Genomic DNA, 24,870 nt, shown 5'->3' with positions numbered 1-24,870 from the left:
TTAAATGGCGGTGTCAAGATGTTTTCATAGAAACGGGCTGGAGCTGTTAGAACAAACTGTACATAACTACGACAATGTAATGACGCTATAACAAACATGCACTGGCAGACATGCTTCTCTGTCACTGCTTTGTACTTTCACATAAAGAGTCAGTGAGTGGCAGCAGCTCAGCAGCAGAGCATTTCAAGCCCGGATAGTTGAGATGGCTCAGATGCCACCTTTATGCTACATTTCTGGAAAATCAATTTACTGCATCAGGGCACGGAGAATCTCCTCAGATAGCAGTTACATTGTTAGCCTTTGCCCGGCTGGTGCCAGAATGATGCCAGCATGGTGCCAGGTGTGGTAGAAAGAACTAAAAATGAAGGCAGAGAGTGGTTCCCCGCCAGGCAGAGGTGTGCGCTTGTGCCAGTCTTATCTGGGCAAGCGGCAAGGAGCTGCTACATTTTTTATTTTCAATTTCCTCAACGGATTCATTTTCCAGCCAAAACAAGAAAGCTCTTAACAAGCAAATGTGAGTTGTGTTTTCAGTAACTTTCATGAGTGGGCAGACGAGTGGGTGTAAGTATTTTCAGGATGTTGGAGTGTGTGCTTGTCTGTTGGGGGTTTGCCTGATTTGGAGTGCCTCTCCGTTGATAATACAAGCTGTGGTGTGCAGAAACTAGGCTCCCGGTGTCCTAGTGTGTACTTGCTTGCTGTGTTTCCCTTGTGTCCCCTTCTGATGTGTGTTGGCTTACATTTTGCACAGCAAAAGCACCAACAGATTTGACTCCTGACAGAATATGGCAACATGGAAGCCACCCCAAATATGGTGACATGAGTTATTCTTCGCTTGAAGCGGAAAGCATTTTGTTGCATTCTTTTGGTAACTTCGTAGGAGTGTAATGGCACACAAAAGTATATGGTTTGGTATGTACCTTGGTTTTCGAGTATGTTTCTGGCACAGCAGAGAAAATCTAAGAAATGCAAAAACTAACATGTTGGTAATTTATTTTCAAAATATGAAAATTAATTAGCCATAATTCTTACTGTGACAGTCAGGATACTCAAATTCTGCATGCTGTCAATAGGAAGAGACTCTGAGCTGTTTACTCTCAAGTATAAAAGAAATACAATAAAAAAAAATGTCCATTAACAAAAGTGCAACATATTCATAATTAACTGTCATTTTCCATTAATGCCAGCCATGTAATTTTAACTTAAGAGCTGCACAAAGTAATGCCACTCTTTCTTTCTTTTTGGCAAGACTGAGGACACAGTCATCTTATTTGAATAAACTTGACTGAACTATCAGGGGAGAAAAGCAAGTGAGCGCTTGGTATTCACGGGCAGCTCCATTTGGTGAACGGTCCATTGACCGTAACAGTTGGAGCAGAGAATTGACACTTAATGCATTTTACAAGATTAATAGAAATCACGCAGTGTCTTCCCAGCTTTGAAGCTAACCCTGCTAGCGTGCTATAGCTGATAGACAACAATGGGTGTCCTACGAGAATGTTCTGGGTGGAGCTCGTGCTCTAGAGACCATTCACAAACTCAAAGAATTAGGCAGTTCAGATTGAATTTGCAAAAGAACAAGCAGCATGTCTGTTTGATTGACAGGCCTGTGGTGCAGTCTCATTTCTGCTACTGGTGGGCAGGGCGTAGTGTCCTCTGGTTCCCAATCAGATCGAGTCAGATGCAACGCTAGTTCCTCCCAAGGTCGTCCAAATATGGTCACTTCGGACTCCAAACTAGCGAGATTACGACTGACGAAATTCGAACTCGAGGCTTCATAAAAGGGGCTCACAAACCAATGCGTGACGTCACTGCTGGCTGCTGCCTGGTCCTATGTCATTTAAAGGAAGCAGAGGCGGAACTTTCTACAGAATAATGATCACTGGTGTACCATGACTTGTTGAAAAATTGTTTTGCCTTGGAGAAATTTTTGATGCACCAGTCCCATGGAGCTCCAATGTGATTCCATGGGGGAAAAAAATTGTTGATGCTCCAGCTTGAAAAACCTAAAGGCTGTATTGGGTGAAACATGGAGAAAACTTTCACCACAGCCGTTATAGAAACTGGGTAATTGCCCACACATTCAATTATGTAAGCAGAATGCTGTTTATCCATTAATTAATCATTTAAATCTTAGCATAACAAACTGATTTGCGTTGAATATTTTTCTTTACTTTTTCTGTCTGTCTTTAAAGCTATACCGCGATACTTTTACATATGAATGTCTGTTACAGTCAAGCCCTTTCCTGATGCGTTCACACTGTGCTGTTTAATTCATGCAGCTCTTCCAGATTCCTCAAAGGTTATTAGACTGAATGGATTCAATTTTGACAGGGTTGTGATTTTCAAGAGATTTTATCGCAACAGTTGTGTCATACCCTACTTTGACTACTCTACTATGACGTAAGTGCTTGTCGACAGTTTTTTTTTAAATTTATGCTGCATTCAAATGGGGTCGTATTAACCGTGTACACGAGAAGAGTCCACATGAACGCCGCCCTCTTGTGGTATTCACCATATTGGGACATAACATTTTCTATAAGCCCCAAGTTCACGAGTTGTGACGTGTTTGCTAATGGTTAAGGAAAACACAGCGGCCATTGAAATTAATTCTTTTGTTGGATGTTAAGCTAATATATTGTAATTTTAGTCAAGTAGAGTTTCTCCTCATAACTTAAATAAAAAGCTACATCTGAGGAAATTGTTCTTACAACTTAATCATTTGAGCGTTGAGCATTCCCTGCACACGACTTCCCATGTCGTAACCACAAGCTCACAAGTTCCATTTGAATGCAGCATTTCTCTCACTAGCAGAAGGTGGGGATAAAGGTTCTGCAAAAATGCCCTTTGGTTTGACATTTTCTCATGTCATGCAATTCTAGTATATTTATATGATGCATTTCTAAGTACGGCTTAAGTGTCCAAATATTTTTTGGGGCCACCCTCGATATCAGTCTCTATGGTAACCCACGGTGAGAAACAGAACACCAGCTCAAAGATCCCACACAAAATACTCTATACCCTGAGGGTGTGAGCGTGAATATGAACCACATTGTATTTACTGCTTAAGTTTTTCAATAGAAAACACAGGGGACGCACCCTTTTGCAGTCTATTTAAATTATTTTTTATTGGCACATTACAGTTTTTCTCTCTCTTCTGCTCTTTGATGTTTACTTTCATCTTACGAACAGGTTATAAATATAATTGCGATGTTTTATTTCCTTATCAGAAGGCTCAGATAACAGGTCTACACATGACATTAGGAGCTGAGTGGCTATGCAGACTCATGCTAATGTCCCCATACCAATTTACCCCATAACAATGGACCACTTCATTCAGCACCAAGTGGCTCTAGTCTAGATTTTAAGAAGTGATGGATCCTTCAGTCGTTCTCTTGGTTTGGTTTCCCAACCACAGTTGATGGGCATGTCAGTTTTGCTGATGGCCTCTTCCTTTTAGAGAATGGGGCTCCTGTTGGAGGATTGTGTACCTCCTCCTCCTCCTCCTTCTCCTCCTCTTGCTCTAGATCCTCCTCCTGGCAGCTTCATTGTGAGAACTGTAATCCCTGCTCGGGGGGCAGTGTGTCGTCTGTGCTGATAGCATTCAGAGGGACTTGTAGCGCTCCAATGGACCCACTACAGAGGAGGCGCCATGGTGCAACTGGCTGGGTGCTGGGCACACGGCGCGTGGCACAGGCGGATTAGCCCCAGCCCCAGCCCCAGCCCTACCCCCCATTCAGCACCAGCCTCCTTCAAACAACCAGGTCCACTCTGCCCAGAAAGACACGGCAGGCTGGCAGAGGCAGATTACACATCCGCGCACATGCACAAGTGCACACATATTCTTCCCCTGAAAATACTTCATTCCCCTGTCGTTCCCACATATCAAACCTCAGACCTCCAGCCCCCACAGGTCAGTGTGTCATCAATGAGCTCTGACTCAGGACTCCCACAGAGATTCTCCTCTTAGACCACAATGATTAGTACATGCATTTTACTTTGGTCATTTATCAGCAAGATTTCTGAAATGCAAGCTTACTTACTTGTACTTACTAGTACTTACTAGTACTTATTAGTACTTATTAGTCTTGTATATGTCATCAATTATATCTGTTTAATTTGTCCAACAATCATTGAGAAAAAAAATAACTAAATCATTTCCAAATCCGCCGTCACAACAGGCCCCTAGAAACGGGTTATCAATGAACCTGTGACATGTTTTTCAGACAAAAATATGTTTCATTTTATCAAGCAATACCCAGTGGAGCAGCTTGTCTTACACCTCAGTGAATCAGGTGTCTGATTGCACCCTGCTTTTCAGGGAGTCTTAATCTGGCAACTAAAATCAAGAATTATCAAGCTCGACTGAGAAATAAGTGAGACTTTATCTTTCTATCTCTGTGTACTCAAGGGAGTGACTGTGTCAAATATAAAGGGCAGTGATTCTCTCTTTCTGGCCGTTTTCTTCCCTTGACAGGAAAGAAAAGAAAAGAAAAGAAAAGAAAAAAATAATTTGGCGGTGGAACATGTGTCTTCATCACAGCTTTGAATTTACCAGAGCCCCCCCTGGAGATGGCAGTCAAGTTTATTTATTGCATCCTTTTTGATCCCATTGGGACATTACAAGGATACAGTGTTTAAGATAAATAACATGAGAGTAAATGTTGGAAAAATAATCTCTATGCTCAGACTTTCATTGGCATCCATGGCACATGAAGACGCTTGGGAGTTACAGTAGGACAAGACATGACTCAGAAATAAGAAAATAGAGTCAAGGAGCCTTACAACTTGTGTAACTCTATCAATGTACAGAGAAATATGCAGCCAGTTGCAGATGACTATAAAAGAAGCTGGGCTAAACTTTAAAGACGTGGACTCCTGCACCACAGATGTGCAAAGTGCAGTAATCAAGATTAAGCGTGGACTTGTGGTTGCAAACACACCAGACACATTTACAGGCAGCTTAGCAAGGACCACTTTGTCCGAATATAGACGTCATAGTGTCTTTGTCAGTGACTCAACACATTTATTTATGTGCACATTTCACTATGTCCTGACAGCAGAGGATACAAAGTGGTGGAGTAATTGAATGATCCGTGCTATCGAATGAAAGCACAGGTCTGAAGTAGAAGCTAAGACAGGAAAGAGGTGGGGACGAGGAAGGGGAGACAGAGGTTGTGTGACAACGTTAATTACAGCAATGAGTGCATTGTTACCAAGCTGTGCTGGTGTGATTAAGACTGGATGTCAAGGAAAGCGCTCCCCATTGATCCACTACCAGTAGAGAACATCTAGTCTTTCATTACAACAACCAGCTTGTTAATTAGAAATCAATCTTTCCCCCTCTGCTCTATGCAGCCCCCCTCCCACCACAGTGCCACTCTCCTTCCACCAAACATTCATACCCAAAAGCTAGAGAGGCGCGTCAGACTTTGACTGATGTCAGTACTTTTTCACTTAGCTGGCCATAATCTGTAACTTTCACGCCAAGAAAGAGTAGGGAGCGGAGAGCAAAATAGTGAGGCACTTCCTTTCCAGCCCCCGGGACGTCTTTGACTTCTTTAAAGAATTTGCCAAACTGAATTCAAATTTACTTGCTGAATAACAGTTATCTTGTTTTCTTTTAACTATATGTGTGCGCTATTACATTGGATATTTTCAGAATTAGCAAGAGACCTGTGGGTATTTCTTTGGAAAAGTAAATGAGACCAACTGGCATGCATGGGCTAAGGCTCATTCATCTTTTAATAAGACCCATTTTATGTGTTCAATTGCTTTTGTTCCATAAATTATTTGGATAAGTTGATGTGTTGACACATCATATACATACATAATATACTACTCCTCTTAAGGAAAGAAGCAAACTCTTAAAAACAACTCAGTAAACCTTTTATGTTCTACATTGCACCTGCTTTGTTTTTTTATGACAGGTCCCATTTATATGTCTTCTAACTATAAACTGTAGATAGAAACAGGTGCTGTAATGGTGTATATATGTTATATACCATATATTGTATAAGCAGATAGAAGTAGGTAAGGAGGGTGTTGAAGAGATGCAAATGACGCACTGACAGAGCGGGGATGTAGAGTGGACCTCTATGCAAAGTGACAGTGCCATTATTTATATTAGCACTATTATTTTTGTGATAGTGGGAACCTGGTTGGGACTGCTGTCAGCCTGGAATATTGTGTGCATCTCGATCCTGTATGCATGAGTGTGCTCATACAGTATGTTACAGTATGCATGTGCACACGGTAATATGTACTAACAGGCGGAGCAACTGTCTGGTTTTGCAGCGACATGTGTCCAGATGTTCCTGGGCAGCAGGCATTCAAAACTAGGTTACTATATTACAGACACATGGACTCAGCTTGGACTCAATCGGTGTGTCCGGATGAAAAGAGATATTTTCTTTCTGGACTGGCTGTGATAAAATGTCCCATTGCCTTCTTTGTCATTCTTTGTCAAGTGCGGCCCCTAGAATACATGACTATAGTATGTACAAACTCACTTTTGTTGAAAATCCATTCATACTGTGTTTAAGAAAAGCTGACCTGTTTTTCGAACACTCATTACAATTGCGGCCCAGCATAAAGTGGGCACGCTGTCTTTAACTGTTCACGAAGCTCGAACAGTTCAAAAGTCCAGGTTGATACTCTGATAAAAACTGCAGTTTGAAGTGTCAGCCCATGAGGATGGCTAAGAGGAGGGCAGGTGCACCTGCTGCTAACTTACTTATTCTCTTTTATCTCATAAGCCTTAGTGAGTCTGGAATATGCAGTGTTGGAAATACAAGGCTGGAAATTCAGCAAAAGACCAAACAGCAGGATTGTTTTAAGATATATTGCATTTTTGACATAGAGTATGAAAATATTCCCTTTTTCATCTCAGCTGGAAATATTTCAATAGAAGCAATGTGAGCCATTTTAATAAAATATGACTGAGTGGCTCTAAGACGTTGACATTTATTAAGTTTGGTCCATTTGTCTCCTTGAAAGTGAGGAGAGGATCCAAACAACATCTCTCAGTTAAAACAAGGATGGACTATACGCCCTGTGTAGTTTGACTTTTGTTTGAGTTTCAAGCTGTATTCTGTATTCTACCATTTATCTGTGGTTTTGACCACTTGATTCTTTGCACATTTCATGCTTTTTCCGGATAGTGGTAGAAAAGACCCAACTGAGAAGGAATCACCTTGAATTTATCTTGATGAGACATCAGTACACACAGGAAATTATTAAAGCACGGCAATTTTTGTTGCTCTTTTGATTTGTAATGACTTCATTTAGTGATGAAGATTTGTTTCAAAAAGTATGCATCTACTGGTCAGTCAAAGCAATCTTTTTTTTACCAACTCTTCCTACCTCGGATCTATCTCATTGCCTCGTTTATTGAAGTAATAGCAGGCACACTGGACAGAGTGAATTCGGTGCCCACTCTCATAACAGATATTGCATATGCTGGCCTGCGGGACAGATTTGCAATACTTTCATGCAGACTTTGGATGCTCTAAATTCTTAGCAACTTTGCAATTGCGATGCATATGGATCAGGTCAGAGCTGGCACTGACTATTAGGTGTCTGGTCAGCAGCTGTTATTATGAGGGTCTCTTGCTTATTGTGTTAAAAACTGCTTTCTTCAGTTGAGAATAATGTGAGGATTGAAGTGGTTGTTAAAAGGATATTTGTTGTATGATTAGGCAGACTTTCATAGCATTGCATTCTTGTATCTGTGGGTTTTAGTTTATTGGTCGGGCAGAACAATACTTTGCAGCCCATTGTGCTTTTTTCACTTTCCATCTGAAATTTAAAAGGTCAAACAATCTATTCATCAAGAAAATAATCGGCAGATTCGTTTATAAAGGCAATACTGTAAACATAAATTGCAGCCCTAGATGACTTACGTGGCTAGGTTGGTCAAACTGGACAGAAAGCATGTTGCTTTTGTTGGCATGATCCTCTGTCCTTCTAAATGTCCATCTAAATTCCTGCTCTTCCCTTATCTAAAGTCTCAAGGCCGTGCTTTGACAGATGCCTTCCGGTCGGACCTTGCTCAGTGGTGAATCAGGCTGTTGGGGGATACAGGAGGTCGGAGACCAACCAGTTGAGGGAAGAGGATGGGGGTCACTTAGGCTAAGCAGCCTGGAAGGGACGGCATAACAGACACTGAGGTTATACCTGTAGGTGACAGTTGACAGCTTGGCCCTCATTACCTCTTCCCTGTTTTCTATGAGGGCAGCTCCCAGTGGAGCAGGTGAGATTGGAAAAAGATTTGTGCAACAGTGTTGTGTACATCCAATGTCTGCATTTTGCTTGTGTTAGCTTTCAAAGCTGGCTTACTCTTTGTGTTTGTCTGTTTGTGTGTCAGTGTGCACGTCGATGACTATATGATGAGGTGTCACTTTGTGTGAATGGATGGATGTGTTTAGTGTCATTGATCTTGCCATTGATTTTTTTTTTTAAACCTAGTGTGGTGTGTGTGTGTTGTGGGTCTCTGCCCCATGAAGGGAGTTGAGGTTTTGATTTTACCCAGTTTTCGAGGCTCACTGGCCTTTTAGTGTTATTCTACATTCCTTGGATTTTCTCTCAGGAAGGCGTACGCAGTGGCAGCTTCCCTGCATTTAACTGACAAGATTGTTTATATTTTCTGTTTTATGATTCTCTAGTTGAACACCTTGACTTTTGCTCGTGTGTTAGCGTTGTGTGTGTGGCTTTAATAAGTGAAGGAAGGCTCTTTGCTTGTCAGGGCTGAATAGCTGAAGCCTTTTCTCTGTCTCCAGAACACATGGTGTTGATCATGAGGACAGCTCACTCTCCAGTCCTGGCAGTCACCAAGCGACAGAGGGAAAGAATCATGGTGTTCCTGAACCTTACTACAATGTAACCCTTTACAGCAACCACCAATTATGCATCTTCTTCTGAACAGTGTGCCCTTCATAGTGAATGTTTTGTAAATGTAATGCCGTTAGGATGCTTTTAATAATGCAGGATACTGTCACTTGCTGCTTTAGGTCTTTTGCTCTTACACTGACAATCCTTTCTTACCCTTTCTCTTTTCTTTGTCTCAAAATTTCCTCAAGACTGATGCAGACAATGTCCTGATAACAGAATTGTAGGTTATCAAAATCAATGTAAAGTCTCTCAAAGGAGAGATGGATACAGATACATGATCTGTGTGCAAAGCCTCTGTACAATGAACCAATGAATAATGTTAAAAGCCCAGAGAGATGATTTGCTGTCAAAGCTGATCTCAGGTAGAAATATTAGCCTTTGAGTTGTCAGAACGTCACACGCTTTCTCTAAACGTGCTCTGTTCAGTATGGATAAATGTTTAGTGATAACTCATTTGCCTTGTTATTTAGTGTATATGGCTTCCCAGTTGGGTTGTATATTCTTTGTAGGTCCAATATAAGCCTTTTCGCACTAAGAATGAAAAGCATATATTATAGTTTGAGTGCAGAGTTATATGATTTGCAGATGGTTAAAGTGGTTCTCTCCAAAAACCACAACAAAGGATAGAAAAGGTTCCAAGTCCAATTTTACACTTAGGAATAGAAGGAAAATATTTACTGAGGATTTACTGAGGGTGCCCTTTGTGGAGAATAATTCACACACCTGTGCTCGCTCATGTTAACGCACTGAACATTGTATGCATCGACAGCAGCACAATGAAGTGTGATTGTGCGCCAGATTATGTGTGAGGAACAGGATGCTTGTGACAGAACTGCCTCTTCGCTCCTGTTTTTCCTCCACGGCTGTTGCAGGGGTGACGCCAAGTAAGGCAGGCAGTAAGGCTCCTCGGTAAACAGAGTACAACCTCATCAGAGCAAATTGGATCAAGAACAAAAATCAGATATAATCTCTGGCAGTGATCATGAAAGGACCTGTAAACTGCTCCCGAGAGATAAACTGCTTTCATTCAGCCTTTTGCAAAAAATTTTGTCTATGTTGTAGTTAAGCAGACCTGTAGAGGCTCAGTGGCTGATAGGTCGTCTGCGATCGAGTGTGCCACAGCAGCAGATGGCAGTGCCAGCAGGCCAGGATGGTGCCAGAAGGTTACGCAATGGAATGATGCCTCTAAGACCTGACTCGAACACCACATGACACATATATGTGCAGAAACACACTTCCCACACAGTCTTCCGAAACTGTATGGAGACATTCACGCTTCAGTAATTTAGATGGTTCACGTATTCTTCAACTTGTTGTCAGTTTGAAGAACCAATCTTTACTTCCTTCCTTATCCCTGGAAATAGGGACCTACCCTTCACAGTGTCACGGTCAGATGACTGACAGTTTGAACCATTTCAGGAAGCTCAGAGTGAAGTGGCACCCTGACACTGGCATGACCATGGAAACAGATGGAAGTAAAGCTTCCCCATGGTCTGGCCTCCATTTCCTGGTCCTCTCTGGGGCACGTGCGTGTCTGCCAGTGGGATATGGGTCAGATGGTCAGCTATCTTTATCCAGATTGTTGCCAAGAAAACCTCCACCCATTTGGAAACAAAAGGGGCATCCTCCTGGTTCACTCAGAAAAGAATGGGGATTTCATTGATAATATATTCTGTTACACATTTCTGTTGTCACTTCTTGCACAAATTACTTTTGCCCCTATCTGACTCTTACTACCTTTGGCTATATTTTTAGTTTGTGGTATAACTGAGTACGACTGAATCACATTTTGTCACAGCCTCCCTCTGTAGCCATGTATTAAGTATTTTCAAAATAATTCTCAGAGACTTGTGTCAGTAAAGTAAAGGTTATGAATATGGGTGTGGTGAAGACTTATGGGTGTGTTTGTACACAAATAGCAGAAAGGAGCTGTTCAGGCCATGCCAACCACACAAGCACATCAATGCAAGTTTACTAGTCTGCGATGTAAATCAGAGCTCAGAGACTTCCTGTCCAGCTCTAGTCTAATTCCATGCCATGCTTTTTTTTTTTTTCTAATAATGAGCTCATGCCACCAACCATTGCCAACCACAGTACCGACTATGTTTTGTCACACCATAAGGAGGCATTACCATTGCTTTTAGGATGCCACTGGGCCCTATTTTTCTGGGACCTATTATGATTGCTGACCCAGCATACAGTGAGGCATTCACATTAGTTTAGAATTTTTGACATGAGCATTTGGGCTGTTTTTTTCACTTCTTAATAGACCTGTGTTTTGCTCAAGGAATTGGCCAAAACATTTTATCATTCATGGCTGCTCCTTCTCTGCTTGTACTATAAATACATTTGAAAAAAACACCAGAAAAAAAACGGTTCTCTGTCTTGTGCAGGTGCATTCATTTCTAAAGGCAATAGCACACCTCTTTGGGACTCGTATCTTATACAATTTTAAACACCTATTCACTGTCTTCTTCCAGTGCCTTGTTATTCCCATGTTGAGGATGCTTTTACAGCATTGAGGATGAGGCACTGCACTCAGGTGATACCAAGACATACTGCAACCCCGTTGTTGTTGTTGATTGCCAGGTGGCTGCGAGAAGTCACGGGGAATCCGAACTGAAATATTTATCAAACAATTTCAAACCAAGTGTGGGTGATTCAAAACATATAACATAATGTACTGCACATGAATAAACTTAGATGGAAAATAGGCCATTTGATTTACTCGCAATTATTTGTGATTTTATTTTTCCAGAACAGATTGTCATAGACGATTTTCCATTACCAATTAGTCGTCACTGTGTGTGTATTCTGTGTGTCCGCTGTGTGTGTCTGCCTGAGTTCTGAAAGACTCCTCAGCAAAGCCAGAATTGTGTTTTTTAATGTGTATTTTGTTGCGTTGTGTGGTTAGCTGGGACTTTGTGCCCTAACATTACTCCTGGTAGATCCAGAGAAGTGAAGAATGCCCCAGGCCCATCAATAGTTGAGTAGTAGCACGGTTGTGTGTGTCTATAATGAGGCATACCACATCGCATCATCAATATTACATGCTGGCTTAAGGCCAAGAGATGTGCTCTGCGGTGTGTTGGAGTATAAAGTAGGAGCATCTCTACGTGGGTATTGGTGCTATGCATACAGTGTAATGAGGGTTTTGCAAGAAGTTAGGATCACTTGCAAGCTTGACACTCAGACCCTCCACATGCCTCTTGAAATTTGAAACATGAAGGTCTGCTACTGCATGTGGCTCCCTGTTGATTGTTGGCTCATTGGTCTGCGGGAACCCTGACCCAAACACTTCCTCTTCCCGTCTCCTTCCTAAACACACTCTCAATCACATAACCAAAGTATAAATTAAGACCAGAGGCACACAGCTCCTGCGAGTATGGACACATTAATTTTTGTGGACTGTGCTCAGACACAAAGGCTACTGAAGCATACTGAAACCTTAACTCTACGACCAACCCGCCCATCCTTTAGAACTAACCAAAAATTATACAGAAAATAAACGCAAACGTATATTGTTATGCATTTGCGTGTGTGTGTGTGTGTGTGTGTGTGTGTGTGTGTGTGTGTGTGTGTGTGTGTGTGTGTGTGTGTGTGTGTGTGTGTGTGTGTGTGTGTGTGTGTGTGTGTGTGTGTGTGTGTGTGTGTGTGTGTGCGCGCGCGCGCTTGAGCAAGTGATTTCTAACTCACAGATTAAGTCTGACAGCAGTAAAAGCCCTAAATTCAGTCCAGATGTTTGCAGGAACAGTGTTAGCCTGACACCTGGTTTGTTTATACATGGACAAAATCACACACAAGTGCACACGATGTGAAGAAACTCATTGAGAGTGTTGGTAATATATTTCACCCCCATTCCCGCCTCATGGCTTCTCATCTCCCTCGGCCAAGTGAACAGTGCTCGGAGATGAAGTGTGGACAAGAATGTTAAAGGCTACCATCAAAGGCCTTCCTTTAGATCTGTGTGTGTGTGTGTGTGTGTGTGTGTGTGTGTGTGTGTGTGTGTGTGTGTGTGTGTGTGTGTGTGTGTGTGTGTGTGTGTGTGTGTGTGTGTGTGTGTGTGTGTGTGTGTGTGTGTGTGTGTGTGTGTGTGTGAAAGAGTGTGAAGTACCCCCACAGGTGATTGGATCTGATCTCATCTGATTGGCTCATCTGTCTGATGCGAGTGAGAGAGGGGTGTTAGAGGAGTGACTAAATAATTTAGATCTTGGATTTGTATTGATCAAGTAGTGATGCTCTCCACGGGCCACTCCACTAACCCATCTCTCCACATCCCTCTATGCCCCTGTTCTTGTTTTTCGATTGTAACCTTGTGCCCCGAGCTTTGCCTCAAAACTGAGTTCAGGTACACTGCTGCAAGGGAGCAGAAAATGCATGAGAAGGGAATAGATGGGGATTTCTACAGGGATTCCTCAAATGGGAGTGAAGCTGGAAGAAAAGTGTAAGCAGTGGCTACAGAGAAAAGGCATAGTGGAGGAAGAAACAAAATCTTTTGTTTGCATGTATGTGTGTAGCACATATGAAGGTGTCTGTGTAGAGTAACCTTGGTGATGCAGGTCAATGGAAGTGCAGAAATTCGCGTTTTGTGTGTACCGAAGCTGGTGAAGCTCGGTCCAACTTGGGGCATTAAACTCAGTCCATTACTCCATTAAATACTGCATCATGCTCCGGCCTTGGATCAATACAACATAATGTAAACACTGATAACATATCTCACCACGCTGCGGAATGGATTTGTTGAATAGGTAATGTATTCTGGGAATCCAAAATGGCACAAATGAAGAGCACATGTATGCATCGTATGAACATGATAATTGCTTGTTTGAATAGGGAGGCCTTTTCCCTCCATTCTGTGGATATTGCCGTGTTAGAGGTGCACTGAGCAACATGGATTGAATATGATAATGCTTCTGTTGCCAAGCAAAATATCTGTCTTTCTCACAATACAGCTTCTTGTACACGCTGTACATGCTGATAGAATTTGGCAGTGCTCGCAGCTGACAAGAAAAAGGAAATTACTTGTTGCTCACAGTTATTACAGCCATTCATACGAATTATGTGCACATAATTGAGTTTTTTTTTTCTATTTGATTTGCTAATGATAAAAAAAAATTATGTTTCAGTTGGAGGATATTTCATAGGGATGAGTGGTGACCGCAAACCGCTCTGTATTTTGATTGGTTGATATTTTAGGATAATTAATTTAATATTCTTTGTTGAATTCAGGCAGTACATTATGTTTTTTTTTTCCCCACTGTCCAACAAGTTTGGTTTCTGTTTTAGATATAGAAACCAAGCTTATAATGTAGTTGATGCATGCTCATTGTGTTTACTCTGTTTTTCAGGTATGCAAGGTTGTAGCTGATAACTAAAACAAAAAAAACATGAATGGAGTTTTAATGAAACAAGTGTGAATTACAAGCATGGATCCTATCGCTTAGGTGGCTGTAACTATATGATGTGTAAATAGTTGGATTTCTGTGTGAAGATTTTAGACAGGAGGACAGAGGTGGAAATGTCTGGATTCAATAACAGTGTTGTGAGATGAATTATTTAGGCTTTGATATGGAGGAGAGAAAGAGAGGGAAGAGATGGGCTGAACTGCACACTTAAGACGCGATGTAACACATCCAATATACACAAGGAGAACACACACATTCAAACACACATGCAAACACCAGGCGCCTTGTGTAGGGACAAGTTAATGGAGTCACCCAGACAGGCAGGCAGACGGGGCCACACAGGAGTCTGCTCTACCCAGATTTCCACAATGAAACCCACCAAACTTAGAAGAACGAACGCCCCGAGACCATAGTGACATGTTGCTATTGTTACTAAAACAGTAATGCTGCGGGTGTCTCCTCCTTTTCCGATTCAGTTTTCCCACCATAAGCAGGGAGATTCCACAGTCAGGAAATAACAATGCCTCCATCTTTCTCCGCTCCAAACGGTTTTATTCCTCAATGTGTAAAAGTGTTTTTTTTGGGAGAGTGTTTTTCTTTGAGCCGCAGACTGTTCCCCTGTGCTCTGATCTGTCTGGCTGGAAGCAGTCCAGTGGCTAAGCTCTCTTCCTCCAGTGATGCTGCCGACTCTGTGGTCCCGTCACTCAGGGCCATTGTTTACTGGGCGGATCAATAGTTAACTTGCTGCTGGATACACTAAGCCGTGGATGTGCTCAGCTGGATAATAGACCTCTGGCAGGTTTCAGATCTGGTGCTGTTTGTGGTGACCTGTGATGAATAAAGACTTAGCAAGGCTATCAGGGTTTCATCCAATTAGCTCATCAGTCTCGTCTAATATGGTTGTCAATAGGGACAGGCTTTGATTAAAGTACGGTGATTTGTTCAGGATGAGGTAGATTACATTCGGGCATTGTTGCCTTTGAGAAAGTCAGTGAGGTGAGGACGTTGTACTGTTTCCTTTTCAACAACTTTAGAAGTGACTCAATCCCCCATTTTAGCTGTAACTGTGCTCCCGTGTTTGTGTCTGTATACTGTATGTGTGTGACATTGTAGATTTTGCTTTAACACCTCCTCCTGCAGGGTGTTTGGTCTCATTGGCATCCCAGTTAATGGCCACTTTACATTTCTATCTCTGCTCATTGTGCTCATTTTCAGCAGGATGTTAGTGAGCTGTAGTGTGTGTATAAACTTCCAGACTTCCTGTCCACACGCGTGTACATCACACCGACTAATTATCTGTGCAGCTTGCAAATGAAGTGTAAACGTAACTTAGTACTTGTGATCTCTAACACTTAATCAGTGGTGAATTACAACTTAGTTTCCTGTCCTCCTGTGAGGTATACGGGGGCGCTACAACATGAGTGATTTATTTTATTTAAAAACAAATTTGGGGGAAGATTTTTGCAGTAACAGTCTTGAGAGTAAATCCAATATTAAATATCATATTTTTCCTCCCTCTTCAGTAACCATCTCTACCAGCGTATCCTTTGATGGTCTGCTTGTGACTGGCCTCTACACCTCCACGCCAGTCCAGTCTGCTCCCATCCCTGCTCCGGCTGCGTTTGGCTTTGGTAAGTAATGTTCCTTTTGGCAATACATTAGTTGTTCTTTTTAGCACTGACAAACCCTCACATACTTGAAATAGTATCTTAGTACTGGGACTATAAAGTATCACAGTGAGCATGGCCCAGCTCAGTGATCCACATCCGTTCCCAGAATACGCATAAGACCACTTCCCCACTCCTTTTGTGACAGGCTGTGATGGATGAGGAGTGGGGATGATGGGACCACGGGTTCGGCCAGCTGGGTTTTCATTGATGTTTGAGAGAAGAAAAACTGAAAACTGAATATGAGATGGATGAGAGGACACTGCAGCACAAAGCAGAGCCCTCTGACAGACAAAGCAAACTAAAATAACTAATGATCATCAGGTTGGCTTGTCAAATGTTGCATAAAATTTTCAGTGGTCAGTCTGAATTGCGTATTGGCATTTGGTGTACCCAAAAGACATTTATTTGCTAATTATTGGTTTAGCAATAAATGATTTGCAATTTTACGTGATTGTTGGTTTGCAAACAATTGTTTTTATCCTGTATTTACATTTTCTTTGCATTTTTTGCACATGCAGCTTTAATGTTTTATCTAAATTAACTTCTCTCTGTTAATTATGTGTCACATTTATTAATTATACTGCAAAAAATGTACCAAAATTTTGAATTCTTAAAAATTCTTTTGACAAGTGAAGTCTAGTTACACAGTAAGGATGCAACTGAATTATATCAATAGCAACTCATTTCTTGTCACACAACAAGGGTTTTTAGACTCAGATGAAGTGTGTGCGGATGGAGCCCCTGTGTGCTCGGGTGGGAGCTCTCTTGGGGCAATGAAGCGGCCATAAAGAACTCCTTGGAGAACAGGCCTACTGGCCCAGAACTGCTGCCCAGCGGGTTCACTTATCCTGACTAACTCCACTGTTCCTCGGATGCTGACTTCACCCTGGCTGGGGCAGCTTTTCACTCTTGGCAGCTCTGTTTAGTGGGGAGGCATCCAAGCAAGGATTGCGTCACCTTTGTTTCACTCTAATTATTTGAAAAGTTTTAAGCGTACGGCTGCAGACACTGATAGGCAGCAGCTTGTGGAACTGTGAGTTTCTGCACGGTCTGTGTTTAAATAAGTCTGCAAAGCCTTCGGATACAGCATGTGTAATCTGTTGAGCAGTGACGTTGTCCAGGTTTCACAGCACCAGTTAGTCATTTAGTCCTCAGGTGAAGAGCTCTTTGCACTTAGTTTCTCTGCTCTAATTCTCCTGCGTCATCTCCCAGTGTGGGCTCCAGGACTCTACAGAGCAACAAGCACATGCAGAATCAATGCTGTGATAAAGGTGAAACTATAGGGTGATTTATTACAGCCATATTGTCTGAGGTGGGACTGCTTACAGTTTGATTTGTTTTTTCCTTACTTCATTTGTCTGTACAATTATTAGGTAGATGGGATTTTTATGAGACACTCTCAGTATCGTAGTGTCAGCAGCCCGGCTGGTCTGCAGACCACAGTGGTATGTCTGGGGATTATTCAGCCTTGGGAGAGCTGAAGAAGAGAGAATGCGCTTCATCACTGGGCTCATGGAAACCCAATGACATTTCCGTGCATAAGAGAGACCGTGTTTGAGCAAAATGCTTTGAAGAATAGAGTGAGATGCTGCTTGATGTCCAATGCTCTGACAAATTTAAAGAGACCCGTGAAGACAAAAGGGTCATGCAACTCCAAGAGGGAGTTTCATGAGAATGGTGTTTGGGGGAGAGCATCTAAGAGAGGGTGTGACTTTAATCCCCCCTGAATGAAGGCCTGTAGGGGACACGGCTAACACGTGGACAGCAACATTCATACACTCACATGGAGTACAATAGAAATACCCACCCACTCTCACTCAAGAGCACACACACATACACTCCAGCTGTGTACAGTTATTGAAGTGGTGGAACATGTGGCTCACAGATGGATCAGAACCCACATGAACTCTTGTCAGGGAAGAATGAAACCTCCCTGCATGGCCGCCACAGGATCGCACACAGGGAGAAGATCGGTGCTGAATTCAGATTGCTGAAGGTTTTGGAAATTTGAAATTGCAACTTAATGCCAAGCATAAGGGAAGGAAGACAGCCCATTGCTTATTTTTGCTGGGTTGATATTAATGGACAAAAAGATGGGGAGCTGTGGAGACAGAGAAGTTAGTGTTTCTACGCTGTGTGTGGGGATGTCCAGTGGTTGGTGTGGTCAAAGCTGTGGCAACAAGCCGACAGGATGACTGCACAGTGGCCTCTGAAGAGAGAGTTCCTCTCAGCCTTATGTGTTACCCTTCACTGCTTTATACTGCAACTCATAAAAGCAGTGCCAATGAGCATGACCACACCGCATGCAAATACACATGCTCTATCATTGGGTCTCCTCATGCCCTGTGTTTTGGTTTTGTCCTTCCTTTTTATATTTCTGCCTCAGTGCCACAATATCTCAGAAATGTCTTGAAGGCATTTTTTTCAAATGTGGCACAAATGTTCCTTTGGTCGCAAAGATGAACTGATTAGAATTTGGTCAAATGTCACTGTAACCTCACAAAACACAACTCAACAATTCATGTGTTAATAATGACAAATTTTACTCAAATTCATGACAGGATAATATTATATGATTATTTTTTATTTCCAAAAGGTCAAATGTTAAAGTCACTGTGATGTCATACTTTTCTGTAAAAACACTTTTCCAGTCGTTGTTCAACACTATAATTCAGGAACAGATGTGAAGATTCTGACCATATCTCAAATTTTTCTGGATACTAAATTAGTGACACTAATTTTGTGGTGATTGTATAGATCTTTTATGTTGAAGATGTGTGTGAAGCATCCACGTTTTTGAAACTGAAGTTTCTTTACCTCAACATCCATCTTTGAAACATTGTGTACTGTCATGACTATGTGCTCTACCAGGATCAATTTTATTGGCCAAATTCAGTCAAAGTCTACACTGCATATATTATACGAGTCTGGACAGACATGGATTTAAACTGAACTTGACTGGTTAGCAGATTCAAACAACCGTGAGGCGGCAATTCTACTTTTGGTCTCTCAAAATCCTGTTGGTAGATTCCCTCACATGTAGTCACACAAACACCATCACACGGAGACAAGAAGTGAGCCTTTTATTGTCTTCCACTCCCTCTGAATTAAAATGCACTACATTTGTAATAAAATTGTTTTGCTTTGAGGGACTGACTTTTTTACTGCATGGTCAGACCACAACACCCACACCCTGTTGAATTAGCTGATGTGTGATGAAGCAGTTGGAGTGGCTATTAAGGTAGACTAAGGAAAGCCATCTCTGGCTTTCTGGGCTGAGCTGCGGCTCCAGTTGTCCAAGGCTCATTCCTCCGCTGCCTAAAGGCAAGAGATCCCCACTTGCTGCTTGGGTGGGGGGGCTAACCACAGACCTTTATGATGTTGTAATTGCTCTGCTGTGGCTGGTGCTGAATCAGACAAACTGGAGCTCAAAACAATGTTATGTTTGGGAGCCATGTCCACTCAAAACAGGCAGAACACAAGAGTCTAAATTGATTGTGTTTTTTATAAATGTACCCAAACGGGGCAGATAAACTAGTCTGGCTAAGGCACTCTGCAGCAATTATTCTATTTCAAGGTGGCAGGGGTTGGCAGGAAAGACTCTACTTTTCATTTTGGAATTAATATTGTTACGACATACAGTTAATGGATTAGGTAGGGTGTGTCGTTTCATTTCATAATGTATAGCAGATTTTGACAACCCAAATACTCATTAGAGATCTTTGCAACATGTTTTAGATTGAAACTTGTGGATGTTATACAGTATGTATGTGTATAGTAACATGCCTGAAAGGGATGTCTACACGCATTGCCAGAGAAGCAACATGAGTCTGGACTGACTCAGCTGCTGGAGAATTCCAACTGCTTTGTGTTTTTCCCTACTTTCACTTTTATTCCATTAAGAGCGCTCTCTTTCCAGTCCGGCCTCTTGGCTTTCTGAAAGGAACTCGCACAGTTTTCAAACTCGCGTCTACAAAGATTTTACGATGAAAACAATAACTTATGTACATTGTCATAACTTTGATTCATTTGCTTTAGGTATCATAATAACAGTTTGCTGTTTTATGTCACACAGCAATAATTAGGGTGATGCATTGCACCCCACAAGCCAGAGATTTGATGGAAATAAATGTAATGTGGTCTGATTTGTATTGCTCTCCTAATGGCAAAATGTTTCCCATCACATTACTATCCATTCAAACACAAAGACAGAATAAGCTTTCAATCTAAATGTGTCCTGCTAACTTATAATTACGATGATAAACATGCGCTTGAAGGGAGAAGAGAGCTTTCAAAATAGATGGGAGGGAAATGGATTGGCAAAAACACCAATCTGGGGCTGACAAAGTGTGTGAGATTAAAGGAATAAGTGTGAGTGCAAAGTGAGAGGGGGGAATTGGAGAAAGTGTGCATGAAAAATGGCAAATAGGGACCAATGAGGGAGAGACAGTATATGAATGATATAAGGAGGGGGAAGGAAGGAAAGAAGATGAGAGGATGGCGTTCCATCACTCCCTCTGACGGAGTGGCTGATTGGTGTTGCCTTGCCAATGCTGAGCTGCTTAGAAACTGGTCATTGATTGATGGCTCGTTTGCAGGGTGATGTTTATTTTGTCGTTAATTTGCATATTTGTATGTATTTGCGGGGCGGTCGGCTTCTGCTAGCAAGGATCAGTCCCCATCTCAATATGATGGATCTGGCTGTCTGACAAAATGGACAGCTTAGTGACGGGGACATCCAGCCGACACTCTGTTCCCATGACGGATGGGCTCATGCTAACACACAGCCCGAGTAGAGATGAAATCCTGCTGCACCTTGACCTGTGGAGGAGGGGCCAGAGAGGGTCCGCAGCCAAAAGTCTAATCATGCTATACACACATTTAACTCTCAAATGTATAGCCTTGATAGTTAGCGACGCAGGACTAGCTTGATTTTTTTTTTTTTAATCAAACACTTACCTCCATTGTATTCCTCAAACTATTTGCCTTTATAAATGTTCATTTGTTAAAAAGTCAAAAATTATCTTAAGAAACATGTTTAAAATGTTTTCCACTAAAAGGTATATCAAAGCACATCCTTGGGACCTGAGGTGTAAAATAATTTTTGATAACATTATGCTGGATAAACATTGCAGATAACAATGCTGTCATTTCTAGTTTGTCCTTGTGGTAGTTGTCTTGTTGCTTCAGTGCCTAAACATGGGCACATTGATACAGGAGTGTGTTTATTTGTAATATTGTACTGCACTGCATCTGGGTTACACGTCTAGTGAAGAGTAGCATTTTCTTTGATATTGGTGGATTTTAATGTCAACGGCTCTGCAAATGAAGATTCACTGGAGGCTACTGGTGATGAGGAATTAGTTTTTGTGTCAATCATTAATCAGATTACTGAAAAGCAGAACTAGAGCATGAAAATGACAAGTAGTACATGACGGAATTACATATAGTAACCTCAGCCACTTAAACCCCTGTAAACCCTCTGTAAACACACAAGTTTTACACACCAAATTTCCAACTATTAAAGCCAGAAGATGTCACAAACACACTTTCTCCTGGAAAATGTTGCGGTCACAGCCAAAGAGAAGGAAAGAGATGCCACGAATTCCAAAAGCTGATGGATGCTCTTAAAGACACATCTGTCCATCCACGCTGAGCCACAAAACTGTGGAACAGTGCACTCTAATTGCCATATGTAAGGTCGCTAGTGACCCGTGGTATGTCATAGTGTTTTAAAGGTTACCCATACATTTGTGGGTTTACAGGATTGATGCAGAAAAAGACAAATGTAGAAATACTCAATCATCCATGATTGTTCCTTTTTTATTATGCATAATTATGCATTCAAATCCAGATATCCACACACTCATCCATCTCAAGGCTGAAGGTCAGCTTTCAGCACCCTTTTGACACCAAGCCAGATTGAATGTCAGACAGAATGTCAGACTATGAGAGATGGCAGCTCATCATGTCAGTATTTATAGAGACACGCTCACAGGTGTGTTTCCTACTGAACAAAGGCTTGTTTTGCAACCTCTGTGTTTTCTCAAACAGTCCCAGGAGAGCACAAGTGTGCTTCTGCAATCCCCCCCTCCCCTTCCTCCCAATCAGTGGGATGAGGAGAAAAACAGAGAAGGATATACTGTGTATGGAAAGATGGAGGATAAAGAGCAATGATATAGAGGAAGGGTGGTGAAGGGAGCAGGGGAGGGGTGAGAGAAGGGTTTCCCATGGGGAGAGAAGCTGTCAGTCCCTAGGAGACATCAAACGCAATGCAGCCCTGTGATCAGCCTGCTCCCTGGCTCTCTGCTGACAGCTCCCTGACTGTGCCGCTTAGACTCCTTCATATACACACACACACACACACACACACACACACACACACACACACACACACACACACACACACACACACACACACACACACACACACACACACACACACACACACACACACACACACACACACACACACACACACACACACACATGTATACACTTGCTTGCTACCATAAGAGCTCTAACACTCACCAACTTATCCATTCATACCCCAACACATTCAAATTCCACACTCATGCTGATTCTCAAACATAGGATGTGCATCTGTGACACATTTGCTCTGATATCCATCCTCATAATAACCTTGAAGACTGCCAAAGTTCCCCTGTTGCAACTCTGTCAAGGACACTGCACAGTCCCAAACTGTTGCTCCTGCACTGTTGGCCAAACAGAGGCTAGGTGGTGCTGGCAGCAGCGATGATGTTGATAATGATGATGATGACTTATCTAAGCCATTACTCCTTCTCTGCTCAGGGCTGAGGCACCAAAGGCAGATCCCTCCTGATGATGAATTCATTAGTGCAGAAGATGAAATGAGTTGTCAGGAGCAGGGTTATGTATGGGAGGTGATTTGTGCTCTCTGCAGCACGGTGTCAGATCAGACTGGAGATCGGCTGGGTCGGCTCGTTATAAATCTCCCTGCTTTGCTGGCACAGGACTTCCCCACCCTTTTCGCCCAGCCTGAGTGTCCTGGAGGCTGCTAACAGGTGGCTAAACATTTGCATGCTCTCAGAGTCCAGAGCAATACTTGGGAAATTATGCACCATAAGTCAGAAGTAGAGTCTCTTCATGCGCAAAAACCTTCTTTCAGGCAAAAAGCAACTCCACCTTGAAAGAATTCAAACAGAATACAACATCATTCATTATTAATTTGAGGTAGACCCACAGCAGTAGAGTTGGCTATACATCCCGACAGCATAGGTCTGGACCCTCAGGTGTGATGCTGCAGTCGAACTGCTGGAGCACTGCTGCTGGGAATTAACTGGTTCACTTCATGGACACGAGCTCTCCACTCAAAAACACAGTCCCTTCTTTGAACTCCCATGGCTTCACTATAGGTGTGCTTACATTTGTATGTGTATGCGAGTGCCTGTCTTCATGCCTCTATTTGTGTCTTAGAGTGCTTGTGTATGTGTGTTTATATTTTCTCTGTGAACACACGTATTTGTGTGCACATGCTGAGCTTTTGCTTTTCTTTGCTGTATTTTTTGCATCCAAATGTACGGTAAAAAAGGTCTAGGGTGACTGAGAAAGCAGAAATAGAGGAAAGCGGGAGCTGGACTCCCTGTGATAGAGATTTCAAAGTGGTGCGTGAGCTGTTGGGCAGTTATATATTTTTTTTTAATTTTTTTTTTATCCTGCAGGAGAGAGCAGCAGGCGTAGGCTGTTTCTCCCATGTGTGGTCTCTCTTGAGCAGAGCAATGTTATTTTCTACCATGCAGAGAGGGTGGTAACATGCCAGAGAGAATGAGAGAGAAATAAAGATAGAATAAAGACAGAGAGGGCTTTGACTCAAAGACTGCTCAGATTGACACATTTCTGTGAACGCTAGTGGGTTTGCATCATTTCAACACAGAGGCAAGCTCACTTTGAAATTTGTCTTTGTTGTGTTGTGATATAAAACTCCTTACATTCTATACCTCCACATTCACCTTGCGAGTGTGTGGGTATCTGTGGTTTTGGTGTTCAAACTGAGAGGAAGTGATTTTACAAAGTGTTCTCCACAAAGTGCATGCCAACCGAGCGGCACTCTTAGGTCTATTCATTTTTAAAGTTCCCTTGCAGAGCGTATTAGATGCAGTGGAAGTGCTCCTTCTGACTATGAGCTGAGGGAGCTTAGTGGTTCTACTGGTTTCTCCCTGTAGGGCCCTGACGGGATTTGGCCCGCCAACCTCTAAAAGCCTTTGAGACGAACAGGAACGCTTTACTGCCTGGCCCATTTTTGTTTGGTTTTACATTATATACAAGTTGTCTGTGAACAACTCACCCAGATCCATTCTGACCCATATTTTGGCAGTGAAAATAGTTTCTGACCTTCTCTTTGTTTCGCCCTCCTTAAGAGAACCAGTCTGTTACTGTGATTAGTTCACTACCTCCCAGCACTCCTCTGTCAGACCAGGCTCAGCTCCAGCCTCCTCCATGAACACATTTAGATGCACACACATGCTGTGTATACACACACATGTAAATGCAGCACAGGCACCATGCCATGCTTTCCCAAGGCTTTCCACTGGCTCCTCACCTGTCGCCCCAGGTCTCTATCTCTCAAGCTCAACATGTGTGTCAGGACAGGGCCTGCGAGACCATGGCCTCACCAGTTTGTTTGTTTGCTGCATTGACGGGTGGAGAGCAGGGGTGTGGGTGCAAGAAATTAGCACAAGTCAAATCAGATTAATTCACCCTCAACTCAAACTATTAGCCGAGGAGTCGTGTTGAATTAAAAATCAAATTAGCCCTGGCGCCTGCCGGTAAAGCTGTGGTGTGTGCCTGCCAAGCTACAATGACACACACCCACAGAAGGCAGCTGCTCATAGGCTTTGCTGGTGGATGGATGTATGGATGGACGG

General features: G+C 42.4%; 1 protein-coding gene across 3 annotated transcripts in view; it reads left to right on the top strand.

Moving 5' to 3' along the window:
- The window catches only part of LOC138626467 (reelin-like), a 95,071-nt gene that overhangs the window by 5,781 nt on the left and 64,420 nt on the right, over positions 1 to 24,870 (top strand). For all 3 annotated transcript variants that reach the window (XM_069708123.1, XM_069708120.1, XM_069708119.1), the window contains exon 2: positions 15,818 to 15,925. In XM_069708123.1, coding sequence (XP_069564224.1) covers positions 15,818 to 15,925 — 108 coding nt within the window. The remainder of the gene's footprint in view (positions 1 to 15,817; positions 15,926 to 24,870) is intronic.

The sequence above is a fragment of the Brachyistius frenatus genome, unplaced genomic scaffold (genome assembly GCF_029030835.1).
Source record: "Brachyistius frenatus isolate BFR_SWC_R1_liver_20210118 unplaced genomic scaffold, ASM2903083v1 Contig_74, whole genome shotgun sequence".
Taxonomy (NCBI): domain Eukaryota; kingdom Metazoa; phylum Chordata; class Actinopteri; family Embiotocidae; genus Brachyistius; species Brachyistius frenatus.
The sequence above is the reverse complement of the archived record's forward strand: the minus strand, read 5'-3'. Positions and strand labels throughout refer to the sequence as shown.